Source organism: Xenopus laevis, chromosome 9_10L (genome assembly GCF_017654675.1).
Source record: "Xenopus laevis strain J_2021 chromosome 9_10L, Xenopus_laevis_v10.1, whole genome shotgun sequence".
Taxonomy (NCBI): Eukaryota; Metazoa; Chordata; class Amphibia; order Anura; family Pipidae; genus Xenopus; species Xenopus laevis.
Genome location: NC_054387.1, coordinates 121,129,257 through 121,146,958, shown reverse-complemented (window position 1 = coordinate 121,146,958; position 17,702 = coordinate 121,129,257). Strand labels below are relative to the sequence as shown.

Sequence of the window (17,702 nt, the reverse complement as noted above, 5' to 3'; positions counted from 1 at the left end):
AGTGACAAAAATCTAAAATGAGTGGAGTTGGGGTTGAGGATCAGCTCACTGAGTAAAGTGATTCATTGCATTCAAAAGTGCTTTCACATATAATTATCACTGACATGAAAGTTGATGGGCACAAACATGCGTAATCACCCTTTCGCTTTTTTATCTGACAACATAATCAGCGTGTTGATCAGCATGAGCAGCCAAAAAGTATTGTTTCCTTTCTCCTATTACAAATGAAAGCTCCGCTGCAAAGATGAAAAATAAAAAGACTTACCATCTGTTTCGAATTATTTTGCTGGCATCTGAATCAATATTGAACCTAGAGATATAAGCGTAAACTATCCCGTAAAGCGGATCGTTTTTTTCTATGCCTTGTGTCGCTTTGTCTTTTATCTGCTGCACTGTGTATATATCTTTTATGGACTCCACTAAAGGGAAATAAAAAAAAAAGTTTATATTCATGAAAGCGTTTATGCAATAAAACAACGATATCTGCCGCTTTTGGGGTTGTTAAAATAAACAATCGTTACTTTCATGTTGAAGAGCAAGTTGGATGAATATGAAACCTGAGGCCACAAAGAACCGGCTACTCCTTTAACCAAAGAACTGTCTGGAGTACAATATGGAGTGCATGGCTTGGAGAGAGGAGATGGGATTAAGAAACCTGCACCATGTCCATGTCCTTCAGTGCTCTATGGTTTACTTAAAGGGTTGATTCACATTTAAAATAACTTTTAGAACTTTATATAATGCCCTATTCTAAGCAACTCTTCAGTTGGTCCTCATTTTTATAGTTTTTCAGTTATTTGCCTTCTTCGTCTACCCTTTTCAAGCTGTCAGATAGGGGTCACCGGCCCCAGCAGCCAAAAAACGGTTGCCCTATGAGGCTATAGTTTTGTTGGTATTGTTACTGTACTTCTGTCCTGATTTAGGCGCTATCCTATTCATATTACAGTCTCTCATTTAAACCACTGCCTGGTTTTTAGGGATGCACCGAATCCAGGATTCGGTAGGGATTCGGCCAGGATTTGGCCATTTTCAGCAGGATTTGGATTCGGCCGAATCCTTCTGCCCGACTGAACCGAATCCTAATTTACATATGTAAATTAGGGGCAGGGAGGGAAATCGCGTGACTTTTTGTCAAAAAGATACTTGCCATCAAATCCAGCGGCAAAACTGAGGTGGGGACTAGTGATGGGCGAATAAATTCACCTGGCACGAATTCACTGTGAATTTCCACTTTTTGCTGCTGCGAAAAAACTCAAGAACCTCCCGTGAAAATTCTCAAGCCTCAAAAAGTTTTGGACACGCGTTCGAAAAGTCGATCGCTCGTCCAAAGTTGGACGTGGGCGTCAATTTTAGATTTTCATGATTTTTTCGTGAATTTTTTGCCGTTTTGCGAATTTCGTGAGAAATTTCAGGAAGAAATCACAGTTATTCCTCTCCAATCTGGTCTGTGCATGCGCCAATTTATAGGAGAAGGCTGGCACCACAGTTGAATACTTTATAAATATCTTAAAAAAAATCTAAAGCCAGTCAAATACAGGCCAGTAATGATTATTTTGATCCCATAAACGAGTCAACACTTTTGTGACTAAATTTGAAGCTTATTGACCAGTGCATGGTGCCAAAACAATGCCCTCTGCAATTAATAGTCTGACATTGAACCTTAAAGCTGTAAATGTGCATTGTAGTGGGGGGTCTACACTGATCCTTGGCCAACAGATCAATATGGGGTCTTCATGATCCTTTTCCCAGGCTCTACAAAAAAAACAGATCAGGCTAACTTGGTCTACCACTAAGGTAGGTAGCCTAACTAGGAATAAAATGGACTCATTTGACAACCTCTACAAAATATCAGATCTTCCAGTGTATGCCCTGCTTAACTCTGTTAATTCCAGTTGCCAGTTGCAAAAGCAATAGTTGGGATTTCAATGTGTAATTGTCTCCAACCTGATAAATAACAATAACTAACCTGGAGAAATGACCCAGTAAGACTTGATCATGTCTGAAGAGCGAACACAAAGGGGCAGATTCACTAAAGGGCAAAGTAGCTAATGCTAGTGACTTTTCGCCAGCGTTGCCACCCGCAGGGACATTGCCAATTCACTAACAGGCGCCAATTCACTAGCATATGGGACCGTCGCTAACGTTCATTCGCACTCTATCGACAGGCGACTTTTTGCTCTGGCGAACGATCGAGTTGACTTTGCCACCTCAAACCAGGCGAAGTTCTATAAAGAAGTTTTTAAGTGGGATTGGCTGCAAAAGTCCTAACTTACTTTTTTGGGTAACCGGTTTTCTCCACACATTTTATAACATATGGCACATTAATTTTACAGTGGGCTCATGTGTAGGGCATTATATTAACGCTCTTGTCTTTATTATGGTTCCCTGAACATGTGTAATATAAACCGGTAACTTAAACCATTTGCAGCAACATTTATAATAAAGACGTCCATACAACTTTAAATTTCCCACCCTATGCAAATTGACCTAAGCGCAAGATCACTAGCAAAGTTTCAATAGGCACAAATGAATGCTAGCGCATTTTCGCTATGAAATGCTCGCACAGCTGAAGTAACGCTAGCGAAAGGTCACCAGCGTTCGACGCCCAGAACAAAACTTTGCATGCAAGTGAATTAGCGTACTCGCGCATTTGCACCTGACGAAGTTGTGCGATGGATACGGAGCTGACGCCTGTTAGTGAATCTGCCCCAAAGTATTCATTGATACATTTCCACTTTCCCTGTTTATGTATACATAGTTACGTTGGGTTAAACAAAAGACCAAAGTCCATTAAATTCATCCACCCCTCCAAATGAACCCAAGAGCGCATATATACACACTCATACGTCTCATCTAATTGTAGATTTTAGCATGACAGTAGCCTTGGATGCTATGCTTGTCCAAGAAATCATCCAAGCCCCTCTTAAAACATAGTAACATAGTAAGTTAGGTTGAAAAAAAACGCACGTTAATCAAGTTCAAATTTTTAAGTCTATATATAACTTGCCCAACTGCCAGTTGATCCAGAGGAAGGCAAACAACCCCATCTGAAGCCTCTCCAATTTGCCTCAGAGGGGGAAAATTCTTTCCTGACTCTAAAGCTGGCCATAGATGCAAAGATCTGATCGTACGAATCATCGTACGATCGGACTTTCCCATCTCCCGACCCGCCACTAACCATTCAGATCAAAGTCTTACCAGTCAGATTAGTTAAAGAACAGATCAGCAATGTTCTGCCCCTGACAGCAATCGTACGATATCTATGTCCAACTAGTGACAGTCTCCCACTGAAAATCCTACGATCGGCAATACACGCAGAGATATTATCGGCAGGCGACAGAAATTTTCTAACCTGTCCGATCGACCAAACGACCGATCTCCGCCGGACGAAAAATGTCGGGACTCTCCACACACGTTCTGAAAATCGTACGAATCCTCGATTCATACGATCAGATCTTTGCGTCTATGGCCAGCTTAAGATGGCAATTGGACTGGTGCCTGTATCAAGTTGTACTATGAGCTATCTCCCATAACCCTGTATTCCCTCACTTGCTATCCACATCCAACCCCTTCTTAAAGCTATCTAATGTATCTGAATCAGCCATCACATCATTCCCCAACCTCACTGACCTCTCTTTATAGAACCACCAACTCTGCTTCAAATGAAAGTTATTTCTTCTAGTCTGAAGGGTACGGTGATCCTCTTTATGGGAAAAAAAAGTCTCCCCGCTATCTGTCTATAATGCCCTCTGGTTACTATAACTAGAGCATCTGTGACTACACAGGTCCTCAAATCAGTCTTCAGGTCCCACTTAAAAGCATCTGGATCTGTCTATATTACTCATCAACCTACTGACCCATGTGGGTGGTGCTGTATGGATACAGTAAACATGCACTGGTGGGGGTCAAAAGGATGAGCTAAAGAACCCACATTATAATAAATAGATACAAACGTGTGCCATATGTTTGAAACAAGATTGGGACGGCATACAAATCATATCACATGTGTACAGTATATACAAATAGGATATTCTTGTCTTGAAACTCTGTACACATTCAATCCTAGTGTGTGGCAAATGGAACAGCTAAAGTGACGCTGGCATGGAAATGCAGCAGATGTTCTTCCTTCAACATTTTAGTTCTCTCTACGCTGGTAGATGAGTGAGATTAGTATTTGAAGCAAGAATCCTATCGCTGTACATTTCAAGTCATATTTAAAGTATTCGTTTTCCAAGCTTTTACAAAAAGCGTAGCAACTCGAATTCATATGTGACTAATTGAAACTGGGTGTTGCTAAGGCACGGCTGTGTAGAAGACAAAACATTACATCTATTGACCACATTGTTCTGTTTCAAGCTCTGATAGAGATCAGTTCAACCTCACGATACATCAGAACTAAACGGGTGGAACTGCAACGACTTTTAGCGTGTGAAGGGAATACATATGGAGTACTGTTACCGGCACATTAACAGTGAACCATGAAAAATTATGGGAATGTACAAAATATGCATTTTGAGGATAATCCGTAAAGTATTTAAGTATACAAATGAACATGCCAATATATGTGTACGATGTGTCATTACTAAAACTCGAGCTTATCTCTGTTTTTTATTAATACAAATACAGAAAATAAGGTCTGCACACTCAAAAAGGAACTTTCGACTCAGGTGGTAAGATTTAAGATATACTTTACTTAAAAAAAACAGACAATGACATCATCATCACAGTGAACAAAAAACATTTTACATTGTCATAGTATACATACCACCCTTAGGTACAGATAAGGCAGACAAGGGAATACAAGTAGCGGATACACCTGCCTAAATGAGAATGACCGGTCATTCTCATTTAGGCAGGTGTATCCGCTACTTGTATTCCCTTGTCTGCCTTATCTGTACCTAAGGGTGGTATGTATACTATGACAATGTAAAATGTTTTTTGTTCACTGTGATGATGATGTCATTGTCTGTTTTTTTTAAGTAAAGTATATCTTAAATCTTACCACCTGAGTCGAAAGTTCCTTTTTGAGTGTGCAGACCTTATTTTCTGTATTTGTTATATTTAGTCGCTCGGTAGGGGCGACTCAAGGTTTGTGTTGCACCTCTTATTCAATATTTGCCTATTTTTTATTGTGATTAGGTGTGCCCTCCGTTTACTTATATTGTTATATTTTATTAATACAAAGTCAACCTAACTCCCATCCACCAATTTAAATCATTTGCCAATAATTCTTCTTGAAATAGTTGGAGATAAAAAAACCGAACAAATTCATGCGTTAATTTGAATCGTACGATTGACGCTCCGAAAAATCTTGGACTTTATCCAATTGTCGTTGATTGTTGGATGAAAACCAGCGCGGATCACAATGTCAAGAAACATCTTCAGGGACATCTGCCATTGACTTCTACGTGACCTCAACAGGTTTGAGATGGAGTATTTTCGGATTTTTAGCAGCTTTGGGGTATACTAAATCTCTAAAAAAAAAAATTTTCCTCTAAAAATTTGACTTTTACCTTTTAAAAACTCGACCACAACAATTAGAGGTTTAATAAATAGGTCCTCACAGTTATGTCCATGTTCCCTTATATGCTGTATATTTGTGACTTGATTAAAGGAAAACTATACCCCCGAAACATTATAGGTCTCCATAAAAATATATTGCAAAAAACAGCTCATGTGTAAAACCCTGCTTCATGTAAATAAGCCATTTTCATAATAATATACTTTTTTAGTAGTATGTGCCATTGGGTAATCCTAAATAGTATATTGACATTTTAAAATGAATGATTCACTGTGCACACAAACCATACTTATTAAGTCACATGAGCCAATTAACAGACAAAGTGGTGTCTTTTGCTTCAACACTTCTTTCTGTTACAGTTAGAGCTGCAGTATTTCTGGTCAGGTGATCTCTGAGACAGCACACAATGGTGGTTCAAGGCAAGTGAAGTAAAAGGGCAAGATTTACTTAAATATAAAGAGCAGTTTGGTAAGATTCTTTAATATGCCACTTAATATGATGTAAACAATCTATTGCTTAAGTGGCATACCTCCCAACTGTCCCGTTTTTAGAGGGAAAGTTCAAGCTCAACCCACAGTCCCTTATTTGTACTGGAAAATCCTGTTTTTCTCTGCACTGAACAGGCAGAAAAAGAAACAAAGTTTCTAATTTACAGTAATTGGCTTTTGGCAGAGAGCCCAGAACAGCCACAGCAGAAGATTAGATACTTTTGTAACAATTTCGAGATAAGCAATTGAGTAATTGTAACAATATAAGATAACAGGTTCCTTGGGAAAAGTTACACTCACAGCTTAAGGGCACACGGGCAGATATGTGGAGATAAGTCGCCCTGGCGACAAATTTCCTCTTCTTCTCTGCGACAATATCCCCAAACTGCCTTTCCGCCGGCTATAATGAAAAATCGCCAGCGGGGTCCCTCTTTTTATTTCCAAAATGTTTTGAGGTATGATTTTGGGGGTATAGTTTTCCTTTAAGCAACATACATGCAGTGGTGGATTTGGAAGAACTGCAATCCTATAACTACACAAATCTCATGGTTAGGGGCAAGGAAGCTAGTGACTTGGTAAAGCACAGGGAAGAAAGAGCACAGAAATAGTTGGTTTTACAGAAAAGGTATTGGGGCAGACCCTGAATATTTTCTCAAAACTGCCGAAACAGATTGATAAAGAGGCCTTTTCCTTTTTTAAATAAATGAGTTCACTGAATTTTGGAGAGGCCACCTCTCTCTGATTGCTGCTTTCAGAAATACCACTAGATGCTTTCTGAGTTTCGAAGAAAGAGATGCTGCTTTTTGGGCAACTAGGCAAAAGAAAAATGCACTTTTGATTTCATCCATTGACCTATAGATAGAGAGGTAACTGGTCACTGGTGTGAGGGCCAAGCAGGTCCGGGCGAAGGTAGTTTGGCACCCTAGGCAAGGGTTCCAATCATTCCAAACAATGAGCCCAGCCATACTGCTCTCCAAGCCCCCACCTGTACCAGCCCAGCAGCCATCAATATTTTCCCAGCCCAAGTCCCCCCATGATCTGTACCTGTGCCAGCCCAGCAGCAAACAATGAGCCCAGCCATACTACTGCTGCCCGAGCCCACGCCCCCACATGTACCTGTGCCAGCCCAGCAGCCATAAATATTTCCAGTTCCCCAGACCCAAGCCCTCCATGATCTGTACCTGTGCCAGCAAGTGTCAGTCAGTGTCAGAGGAGTAATAAAAGAGCCTAGGCCCTGCACCAGCAAGACAGGTCTTCAGCACAAAGTTTCTCCCTCTAGCATGCACAGGTCCTCTCTACTGCTACTGCATGATCCATTTCAATGACATAACTGACGCCCAATGTATGGACACGTTACGGGCCACAGCCCAGTGCCGGGCCTACTCGGCCGGGCGCCCTAGGCAACCCGGCCAACTACTTTGCGCTCGCGCATGCGCAGAAGTGTGCGAGCGGAAAGGAAGCGCGAGTGCACATGCGCAGAAACCACGCATGTGCGCGTGTAAAGAAAGTGCGCATGCACAGAAGACCGTACACTACGTAGAACTGCAGCTATAGCTTCTGAACATAGTGGTCCGAGCTAGGGGAAGGCGTCAGAAGAGGTACGTGCCTGGCGCCCCTGTGCCTTTGCGCCCTAGGCAAGTGCCTCTTCTGCCTACCCCTAGTTCAGGCCCTGCCGCAGCCTACTGCGCATGTGCAATGGCGCATCATCATGGTGTGCCCCCCCCCCCAGTGATTGCGCCCTAGGCGGTTTCCTACCCTGCCTACCCCTTGGCCCAGCCCTGTTTACTCTTAGTCCATGATATGCCCGTTGTCACGTAAAATTATGTTTGTTTTTCCCCATATTTTTATTTAACCACAGGAGGCCCTGGCCACACCTGACACTAAGGTGGTTATTTATTGAAGGTTGAATTTCGAATTCATTTGACTTTGTTTTTACTCTAATAAATTTGAATATACTCGAATGGGAGGTTGTTTAAGAATAAATTTGAATGTCTAATATACGATCGAATAGGAACGATCCGTAATTTGATTCATATTCAATTAGTATTTGATTCGTATTTGATTCGAGTTTTACCTCCTAAAAAATCTTGAATGTCCTGAAGGCTATTTACATCTTCAGATGGCTCAATGGACCTCTGTCATTGACTTCTATATGAATTAGACAGGATTTAGTGGGCGAACATTCGAATAAGGACTGTTTCCATGGTCAAGATGTGATAAATCTCACATTCTAATTTGAGAATAGATAGCTCATAGTACAAGTTGATCCAGGGACTAGTTCAATTGCCATTTTGGAGTCAGGAAGGAATTTTTTCCCCCTGTGAGGCAAATTGGAGAGGCTTCAGATGGGATTTTTTCCCTTCCTCTGGATCAACTGGCAGTTAGGCAGGTTAAAAAAAATGTGTGTCTTTTTTCAACCTAACTTACTATTTACTGTATGTTACTATGTAAACAAAGGAAGTTGGTTGATGGCATTCAAGATCGCCCGTAGTGTACAGGTCAGGTTGGAACCCAAAGTTGACTGCCATATTAAAGATATTGTTAAGCTTTAATACTTAACTTGAATACATACATTTTACAGCTTCTTTTGACAATTCTTCGTTTTCTTCGAAAAAAAATCCAGTTTCAATGCAGTCTCTGGCATAGCTCAGCAGTGCATGAGCCTCTGGTGTATCTATGGGAAAATAAATATTGATTTATAGATGGCGATATACTTCCACTTTGAATTGTATTCTGTCTTTTCCAGGCATGTGTAGTAGACAGCTCTTTGACTGGCTTTCTATTCAAAGGAGAAGGAAGGCTCAGTATACTAAGGGCAGAGACACAAGCTGCGATTTCGGGAGTTTAGTCGCCTGGCGACAAATCTCCTCTTCTTTGGGTCAACTAATCTCGCCAAACTGCCTACCCTGCCTTCCCGCCAGCTAGAATGTAAATTGCTGGCACTCCCTGCCTTCCCGCCAGCTAGAAATCACCGGCTGGATGGCACTCGGAGCGCTTTTTTTCCGAAGTCGTCCGAAGTCTTTGGGCAACTTCGGAAAACGAAGCTCTCCAAGTGCCATCCTGCCAACGATTTACATTCTAGCTGGCGGGAAGGCAGGGGAGGCAGTTCAGGGAGATTAGTCGCCCCGAAGAAGAGGAGATTTGTCGCCGGAAGACTAATCTCCCCGAATCGCAGTGTGAGCAGAGCTTCACTCTAGATAAGGAAGTTACTGATTTCTGCTGCATGTTTTAGCTTTTATCTTAGAAAGGACATCAGACTCAATGTAGGGAGAAAGGTATGTCATATCGGGGGCTGTTTAGAGTTGTTTTAGGGAGTTTAAAATAAAAAGGCTGACTTATGCTTTAAATCTGCATTTGGAGTCCTTAAAATCTAAAATTGCCTATCGTTATAGTATGAGTGCAACTGTTAATTCTAAAAGTGTGTGTACAGTGAAACGAACAAGGTCCAAAACTGTTAAAATGATACAGGAGCACTTACCTGGACTGGTTGTAAGTATTGTCTTTGACACAACAGTTGCAACCATAGAGTTTCGAAATGAATCATAATTAATTCTGATATCTGCAGCAAATATGACTATATGTAAAAAAAATAAAACAAAATAACTTAGCATTGCATGTGTTGTATTGATACAACAACACAGTGACCTTTTTTTATTAGTAAATTGGTAGTTTCATACAGTACTTATAGGCCATTGGAGTATTTTAAAAACAAGAACAAAAAAATTACCTGTTTCTCTTGGCATCCAGCTCTGTGCAACTTGGATGGATTCATTGTCCCAGCTAAATACAAAATAATTAATTGAGTAATTATTTAAGGCCACCAGTTGCCATCATTTGTGTTCCTATTGCATACATTGTATTTGACCTATTGTTTGAATTACAAAATATTTGTAGTTTTTATTTATTGCCCTAAAAGTGGAACAGTGAATTTGAAATCACTTGATACCACCTTCGTGAATCTTTTCCTAAATTAAATTAATGCATATTGGAAAGTAGAAATTTTTTTCATCTTGCAAAATCAGTTTTTGGTTGGAGAACCCATTAAAACCTGAGATACAGGCAGTAATGGAGGGGAGGGAGGTGTTTGTTTATACAGAGCACATTGTGTCTGTAGAATAATTACCCTGACTCTAAGGGCTGGAAGGAGGTGGACAGTGTCAGAACAAAATATTGGCCCATTGTTACTTTATAATAATAAAATAGAAACGTTAGACAGGTCACATGTTCAGTAAAAGCTGCACCCGTGACATATGCTTGACTTAAGTGAATATTGAAAGGAGAACTAAACCCTAAAATGAATGTCAGTAAAAATGCTATATTTTTTATACTGAACTTATTGCACCAGCCTAAAGTTTCAGCTTGTCAATAGCAGCAATGATCCAGGACTTCAAACTTGTCACAGGGGGTCACCATCTTGGAAAGTGTCTGTGACTCTCATATGCTCATTGGGCTCTGAGCAGCTGTTGAGAAGCTAAGCTTAGGGGTCGTCGCAAATCATAAATAAGAAAATGTGGTTGGCCTGTAATATAAACTGATGCGACAGGGCTAATTATTAAATTCTGATGCTAATTGCACTGGTTTCTGTGCTGCCATGTAGTAATTATCTGTATTAATTACTAATCAGCCTTATATTGTGACATTTCTATTCTATGTGTACTGTATATTGTGAGTGGGTCCCTAAGCTCAGTAAGTGACAGCAGCACAGAGCATGTGCAGTGAATCAGCAGAAATGAAGATGGGGAGCTACTGGGGCATCTTTGGAGACACAGATCTTTACTGCTAAAGGGCTGTGGTTGCCTTGGACTGGTAAAGAAGCCTAAAACATAATATACAATATTTCTAGCTACTTCTTTAGTTAAGCTTTAGTTCTATTTTAACTCAAAAAGTCATTATGAGAATCTTTATTTACGTGTAAACGAATGAATGTACAAAAAAACACGATGGCCAAAGGCCAAGTGTTTTTATACAGGTCATGGAACTCTGAGGTAACTTCTAATATCCTCATATTTTGCAACGGGGGTACTTTATTTATTATAATACACAAATTTCAGTGAGTCATGTGACAGACATTACATCAGAACTCACCGTTTATAACTGATAACATCAGAACTCACCGTTTATAAGGATATAATTTACAAGATATTCATGGCTTTTGTGTATTATATGTATATATACAGTACTCTAGTTTCATTAATCAATAGTGTTTTATTTTAAAATCACTGTGCATCCAACGTTTCGGCCCACATTGGGGCCTCTATCAAGGATAAAATGCTTGTGACAAACTAACAGTTTATATACCCACAATCCCCTCTAAATGGGCACCAAAATTACGTCATAACCATGTTCATTAAGCAATTTGTGCAAATAGTTAAACAGTACCTTAACATTTGTGCCACTAGCACTTTATCCTTGATAGAGGCCCTAATGTGGGCCAAAACGTTGGATGCACAGTGATGTTAAAATAAAACACTATTGATTAATGAAAATGGAGTGCTGGTCCATCGCGAATAATTATACATAACTCTTTGACCAAGCACCCACAAAGAAGTGGACGGAGTGCAGCTACCTTCGGATATATTATATATACAGTATTTATAAATCATAAATGTTACTCACCATATCATACCAAATGAAGAAACCACGTCATCAAACAACTTGACTTCGCATCTCTGACCTTTCCTTTTGTCAGAAGTAGTGAAATGTTTTATTTCTCCAACCTAATCAGATGGTAAACTAGTGTAAATAATTTATTAACGCCTGTACTGAAAGTATAAAGTTAAGATGCACAAGTACAAATATGCACCAAAAGTTCTGGGCTGAATGCTGAATTGAAAGCTGAAACTATTAAAATGTGAGCATTGTCAGCAAAAGAGCATCAGACAACACACTCCGAATGGCACGCAGCATATCGTACGTATGGTATTGAATGCCACAGGGAGAAGTAAGGCTCAGGTTTGTTATGGTTTTAACCATGTTTCTCTTTTTAATTACACCATCTCTACTTAGGAGTACTCGGATTTTTTGACATAAAATTTCTCATGAACGTGTGTGTGTGTATGTGGATCAAATAATCAGCCCAGTACACATAAAAAAGTTGGACAGCCCTGAAGTGAATGGGTTTCTTTCTTACAGTGCCATGCGAAGGGATAACAGACAAGTGTGAGGGTAAGTGATTGTGCTGCAAGCAGTGAAACTGCTCAGTTGTTTTGTAAAACAGAAGGTTGCCCCCAGGCTACAAGTTTTGGCCACAGCACAACTGGCACTGCTGTTACTTTCAGAAACAATAGTTTCATACAACGATCCTATGCAGATTGTTACAGCGTGCTGGCTGCTGGGGATATTTTGGCCCTACGGACAAGTCCAAGAGGTCTGATAATATCTCAGAGTTTGCACCACCCTTAGCTAGAAGGCCGAGGGCCATACCATTTCCATTGGCAAAAATACCACTGTCCTCCAATAAATGAGGGATAGTTGAAGCTAATGTTAAAGGGGAACTATCGCCAAAAAGAAAATTTAATATGAGCTTCAGCATACTGAAATAAGAAACTTTCTAAATACAATTAATTACAAATTCTGTACTTTTTCTGAAATAATCAAGTTTATCTTCACTATTCCTCTCTCAGCATCTGTTTCTCTTCATTCTCTCTTCATTCTACAGTTGGGTGTCAGATAATCATTGATAGTTTAGATCCAATATATCTTATAGGGGGCTCCTTTTGCCTAGAAGATGTATTAGAGCTCACTCTATTAAACTCACCAGACATCATGTCTCTCTACATGCAGAATTTGTGCAAAAGGCAGTTATTTTGTTAGATTTTGTTTGTACTAGAATCCATTTTGAGTGAGCTTTAATACATCTGCTAGGAAAGGAAGCCCCCCTATAAGATATATTGGATCTAATGAATATCTGACATCCAACCAATGCATGAAGACAGAATGAAGAGAAACAGATGCTGAGAGAGGAATAGTGAACATAAACTTGATTATTTTAGAAACATTGCAGAATGTTCAATTGATTGTATTTAGAAAGATTCTTATTTCAGTATGACGAAGCTTACATTGCATTTTCATTTTTGCGACAGTTCCCCTTTAATCACTTTAATTAATTTTAGGGCCCCCAAAATATCAAGAGATTGTCCTGTTTTACTAATATATGTTGAAATCGCTCATTATTTGGGCCTCAGCAGGCCCAGAATGGCAATCTGTAGGTTCTGGCAAATGCCAGAGGGGCTGCTATAAGATGCAATAGAAAGTCAGTATTTTGTGGGCTGGTGGGGCTGTTTGGGCCTCTGTGTGGGCTGATTGGGCCTCTGGGTACCTGAAATGGCAGGGCCTATTTTGACTCTCACTCCAGACCTGCTCATGAGGCCTCTTATACCTCCTGCCCCCCTGCAGCTGCAGGGTCTACTTCCTCTGTAATTACACCCCTGATACAAGATAAAACATAATGTGTTGCTGTGTGAGGGATTATTTATGAACCCCTGGGATTTGGGTACAGTTTGCACCTTTTATTTAAAGAGATGCAACATATTCTGCAAAGCTCTACAGATACTATACATCATTCACTGCCCCGGTGGAATTTCGCAGACTGGACAATCTTTATCAGGAGCCGATTAACCTGCCTATATGTTTTTGGACAGAAACCCCCACTCAGACCTGGCAAGAACATACAAACTCTTGCAGATAGTGGCCAGACTAGAACCAAACTCACAACTCCAGCGTTGCAAGGATGTGGTGCACTGAGCTGCCCTGCCCTTGTGCCCAAACATGCACAAGCTTTGTGGCACTTTAGGTGCAAGGCAGCCCTGTAGTGTGGGTCGTCCCAAACCCACAGATGTGGGGAGTTCAGGCTGGCATCCACATGCGAACTGTGGGTTGTGGCTGATTCGCCCTGAGCTTTTCCTTCTGCTCACCATGGGCCACAACCTTGCAATTCCCTACTTCTGCCTCCAAGTACAGGTAACTCACTGGATTAGGTTGGGGTATGGTTATCACTACGTCCTTGTACCTTACAGCAGCATAGTCAAGTGGTAAATATAGGGCTCTCCTGTGTTTGGCAATGGTATCTTGCAAATGTAAGATATGAATAGAATGCTGCCGAAGGGCACAGCCTAAGGGGCAAGGATCAAGTGCAAAAAACATGGTGCTTTTTTTGAAGGAGAAGGAAAGGCTTAAATTAAGTAAGCTTAATCAGAAATGTCTATATAAATGAGTCCTCTGTCAAAAAAAACCACAGCATTTCTTTCCATCTATTGTGTAATCATGGGCTTCTGTATCAGACTTCCTGTTTTCAGCTTAAACCTCCAGGGCTAGGGCTTGAGCATGCTCAGTTTGCTCCTTTCTCCCTCTTCCCCTCCCTTTTCCCGCTCCCACTTCCCCTCCATACTGTAATCTGAGCCCATAGCTATGAATACCGAACCAAATCCTAATTTGCATATGCAAATTAGGGGTGGGAAGGGGAAACAACATTTTTTACTTCCTTGTTTTGTGACAAAAAGTCACGTGATTTCCCTCCCCGCCCTTAATTTGCATATGCAAATTAGGATTTGGTTCGGCCGGGCAGAAGGATTCACCTGAATCCTGCTCAAAATGGCCGAATCCTGAACCAAATCCTGAATTCGGTGCATCACTAGAATAAATATAGTCTTATAGTTTGCACTATTGTGGCTAATCTATTGGCAATAAACTGCTTCGGTAACTTTCCTTCTCCTTTAACATACCGATTTTACTGCTGCAAGAACGTTAATGATCTTTCCGTTAAGGCTTTGGCCGTTTGCAACAATATCGCCCAGTGAATAGTAATCCTGTGGATCTTTTGTAGGCAAATGCAGCACAGAGAGAAGGCTGTTGTCCACTTCATCGGTAGAGCAAATCTTGACTGCAGAGTGAACTTCGCTGATTAACAGCCTGTAATAACTAGAAAAACAAACAGCATACACTTAAACACAAATACCGCTACTAAAGGGGAACTTTAACCCATCTGTATCATTCATCCCACAGTTCATACATTCACTTTTCGTCATGGGGTTTTAATCACTTTGTGATTGTAAGCCATGCTTCAAATATTTCACAGGAATCCTGATAATGTATATACATACAGTAGTCTCAGCGGAGAGCCAGCCTGTATCAAATGACTTAGTCATTTAAGGGGCCAGTAATATCAGGAAATGAAAATACCCTAAAACCATTTGCACATACTATATACTTTGAAAGGGATTTATCAAAGGTTGAATTGAGGATTTCTGAAAGTTTTTTGGCATTTTTCCAGCACTTCAACTTTTATTTAATTTATCAGAAATTTCCTGTCTGATTATTTTTTAATCATCAGGAGGCTTTATATCTGTATTTGAAATTGCCTGTTTTTTTCTGGTTAGGATTTTGGGGGTAGTTACACAATAGATTGGGTGGTGCTTTGTGTAGACAACAAATAAAGAACACAGAAGACTGATAACAAGAATGATGACAGCAAAACCAGGACTTCTGACTTGTACATAACAGGGGCGATTCTGCCCTCAACAACACCTACTTGATGCCACCCATATCGCTGGGCAGAGAGTGCAATTGTGCTTCCTGCACTAGAAGAGTTAGAATTTCACTTAAAAAATGCCTCTTAAAGGGATACTGTCATGGGAAAAAATTTTTTTTTTTCAAAACACATCAGTTAACAGTGCTGCTCCAGCAGAATTATGCACTGAAATCCATTTCTCAAAACAGATTTTTTTATATATTTAATTTTGAAATCTGACATTGGGCTAGACATATTGTCAGTTTCCCAGCTGCCCCAGTCATGTGACTGATAAACTTCAGTCACTCTTAAAGCTGGCCATAGACGTGCAGATTTACCTTCATATCGGGCGAACGATCATTCGGTGACATCTCCTGAACTGCCACTAACCATTCAGATCAAATAAAGTAGTAACAACAGATCAGCCGATGTTCTGCCTTTGACAGCAATCGTACGAAAGTTATGTCAAAAGCTGGTGACAGTCTCCCACTGATATTATCAGATTGGCATACATGAGATATTATCGGTAGCCGTCCGATCGACATGGCATGAAAAATGTCGGGACACTCCACACAAGGCGTGAAATTGCACGAAACAGAGATTCGTATGATCAAATCTTTGTGTCTATGGCCAGCTTTACTGCTGTTCTGCAAGTTAGAGCAATATCAACCCCCCCCAGCAGCCTAACAACAGAACAATGGGAAGGTAACCAGATAATTCTCCCAAACGAAGCACTGGCACTTGATAGCAGTTTCAAAGGGGTCAAATTTGAGTCAAATTTGAAAAACACAACGTTTTGGGGGCAGGCCCCTTCGTCAGGTACAACTGCTATGGAGTGCCAGTGCTTTGTTTTGGAGAATTATTGCATTGCTTACACATCAATATTATAACTTAATAAAATATACTTGCTGGTTCAGGAATGAAATGTTATTTTGTAGAGGTAGTGAAGTATTTGCAGTGTAAACAGTGTAATTTAGAAATAAAAAACTTTCTTCAGAGCTGTCTGGATAACGGGTTTCTGCATAACGGATCCTGCATAGTTGGTACTTTTTAACTTGAAATGTAGTTCTTTTTATGAAGAGGGCACTTTATTCTTACCGGCAAATCTGCCCCCCCCCTCTACTATTCAGGAAAGCAGGGGTGGGAAGTGATGGCATCGGGGGTCTCCTGCCTCAGTAAAACCAAAGGTAAGTACATTTAAATGCTGATCTCAGTTTCTTTATAATACCTGTATGCTCATATTAATGGTATAGCTGTAGAGCACTTGAATGCATTTTCATGGTACCATTAGCTGGGGCTTAGTAGGACTCAAGCAAGGTGTGTTAGCATAACTTTTATAAGTATTACACCATATGTATATTTGGATATTGTCTGCCTATACAGATGTGAGGGTGCAGCCTTGGTCCCATTTGATCTCCGTAACCTAAATGATTAATGTGTAAAACCCCATAAAGCAGTATATCTGTTTCAGATGCTAAATGGAATTTCTGAATCATGATGAAAAATTAACTCCTTGCAGCCACCATGCTAGACTGAAACGCAGTAAAACTGTGTGCTATGAGCAAATTCAAAAATGTTAAGAATATTATAGCCAAGGGGCAGCTGGGAAACTGACAATATGTCTAGCCCCATGTCTGATCAAAATTGAATATAAAAAAACTGTTTGCTCTTTTGATAAATGGATTTCAGTGCAGAATTCTGCTGGAGCAGCACTATTAACTGATGTGTTTTGAAAAAAAAAAAAACAGGTTTTCCCATGACAGTATCCCTTTAAGGTATGAAGAACCAAATTACGGAAAGATCTGTTATACGAAGTTGAAGTCCCGAAGCCACGAAAAGTTTAGAAGAAACTCAATCACAAGTGTGAAAAAAGTAATGTGCTGTAGCTTGCACACAAACATACTAATTGCAACATCCTGCACTAATCACCCTATGGGTAATGAGCGTGCCTGATTGCATTCATTCAAAAATCGACGGCAATTAAGAAATTCCATTTCTGCCTAAACTAATGTTATGGGATAAGTGTATCTTTAAAAGACTGTTTTCATGTTTGCAGCAAAACTTTTATGAAGCTCAGTTGGAAAACAACCGACATTAAGGTGGTTATTTATTCAAGATTTAATTTTTTTTTCGGGCTTTTAAAGGGAAAAACTCACATTTTTTGGGGGAATTAAAAAACAAGAATTTT

General features: G+C 40.2%; 1 protein-coding gene across 2 annotated transcripts in view; it reads right to left on the bottom strand.

The window, feature by feature from the left end:
* The window catches only part of meiob.L (meiosis specific with OB domains L homeolog), a 50,819-nt gene that overhangs the window by 12,161 nt on the left and 20,956 nt on the right, over nt 1–17,702 (bottom strand). For both annotated transcript variants that reach the window (XM_041577249.1, XM_018236599.2), the window contains exons 6-11: nt 14,730–14,925; nt 11,626–11,726; nt 9,737–9,789; nt 9,488–9,583; nt 8,582–8,683; nt 266–419 (exon numbers count right to left, since the gene is read on the bottom strand). In XM_041577249.1, coding sequence (XP_041433183.1) covers nt 266–419; nt 8,582–8,683; nt 9,488–9,583; nt 9,737–9,789; nt 11,626–11,726; nt 14,730–14,925 — 702 coding nt within the window. The remainder of the gene's footprint in view (nt 1–265; nt 420–8,581; nt 8,684–9,487; nt 9,584–9,736; nt 9,790–11,625; nt 11,727–14,729; nt 14,926–17,702) is intronic.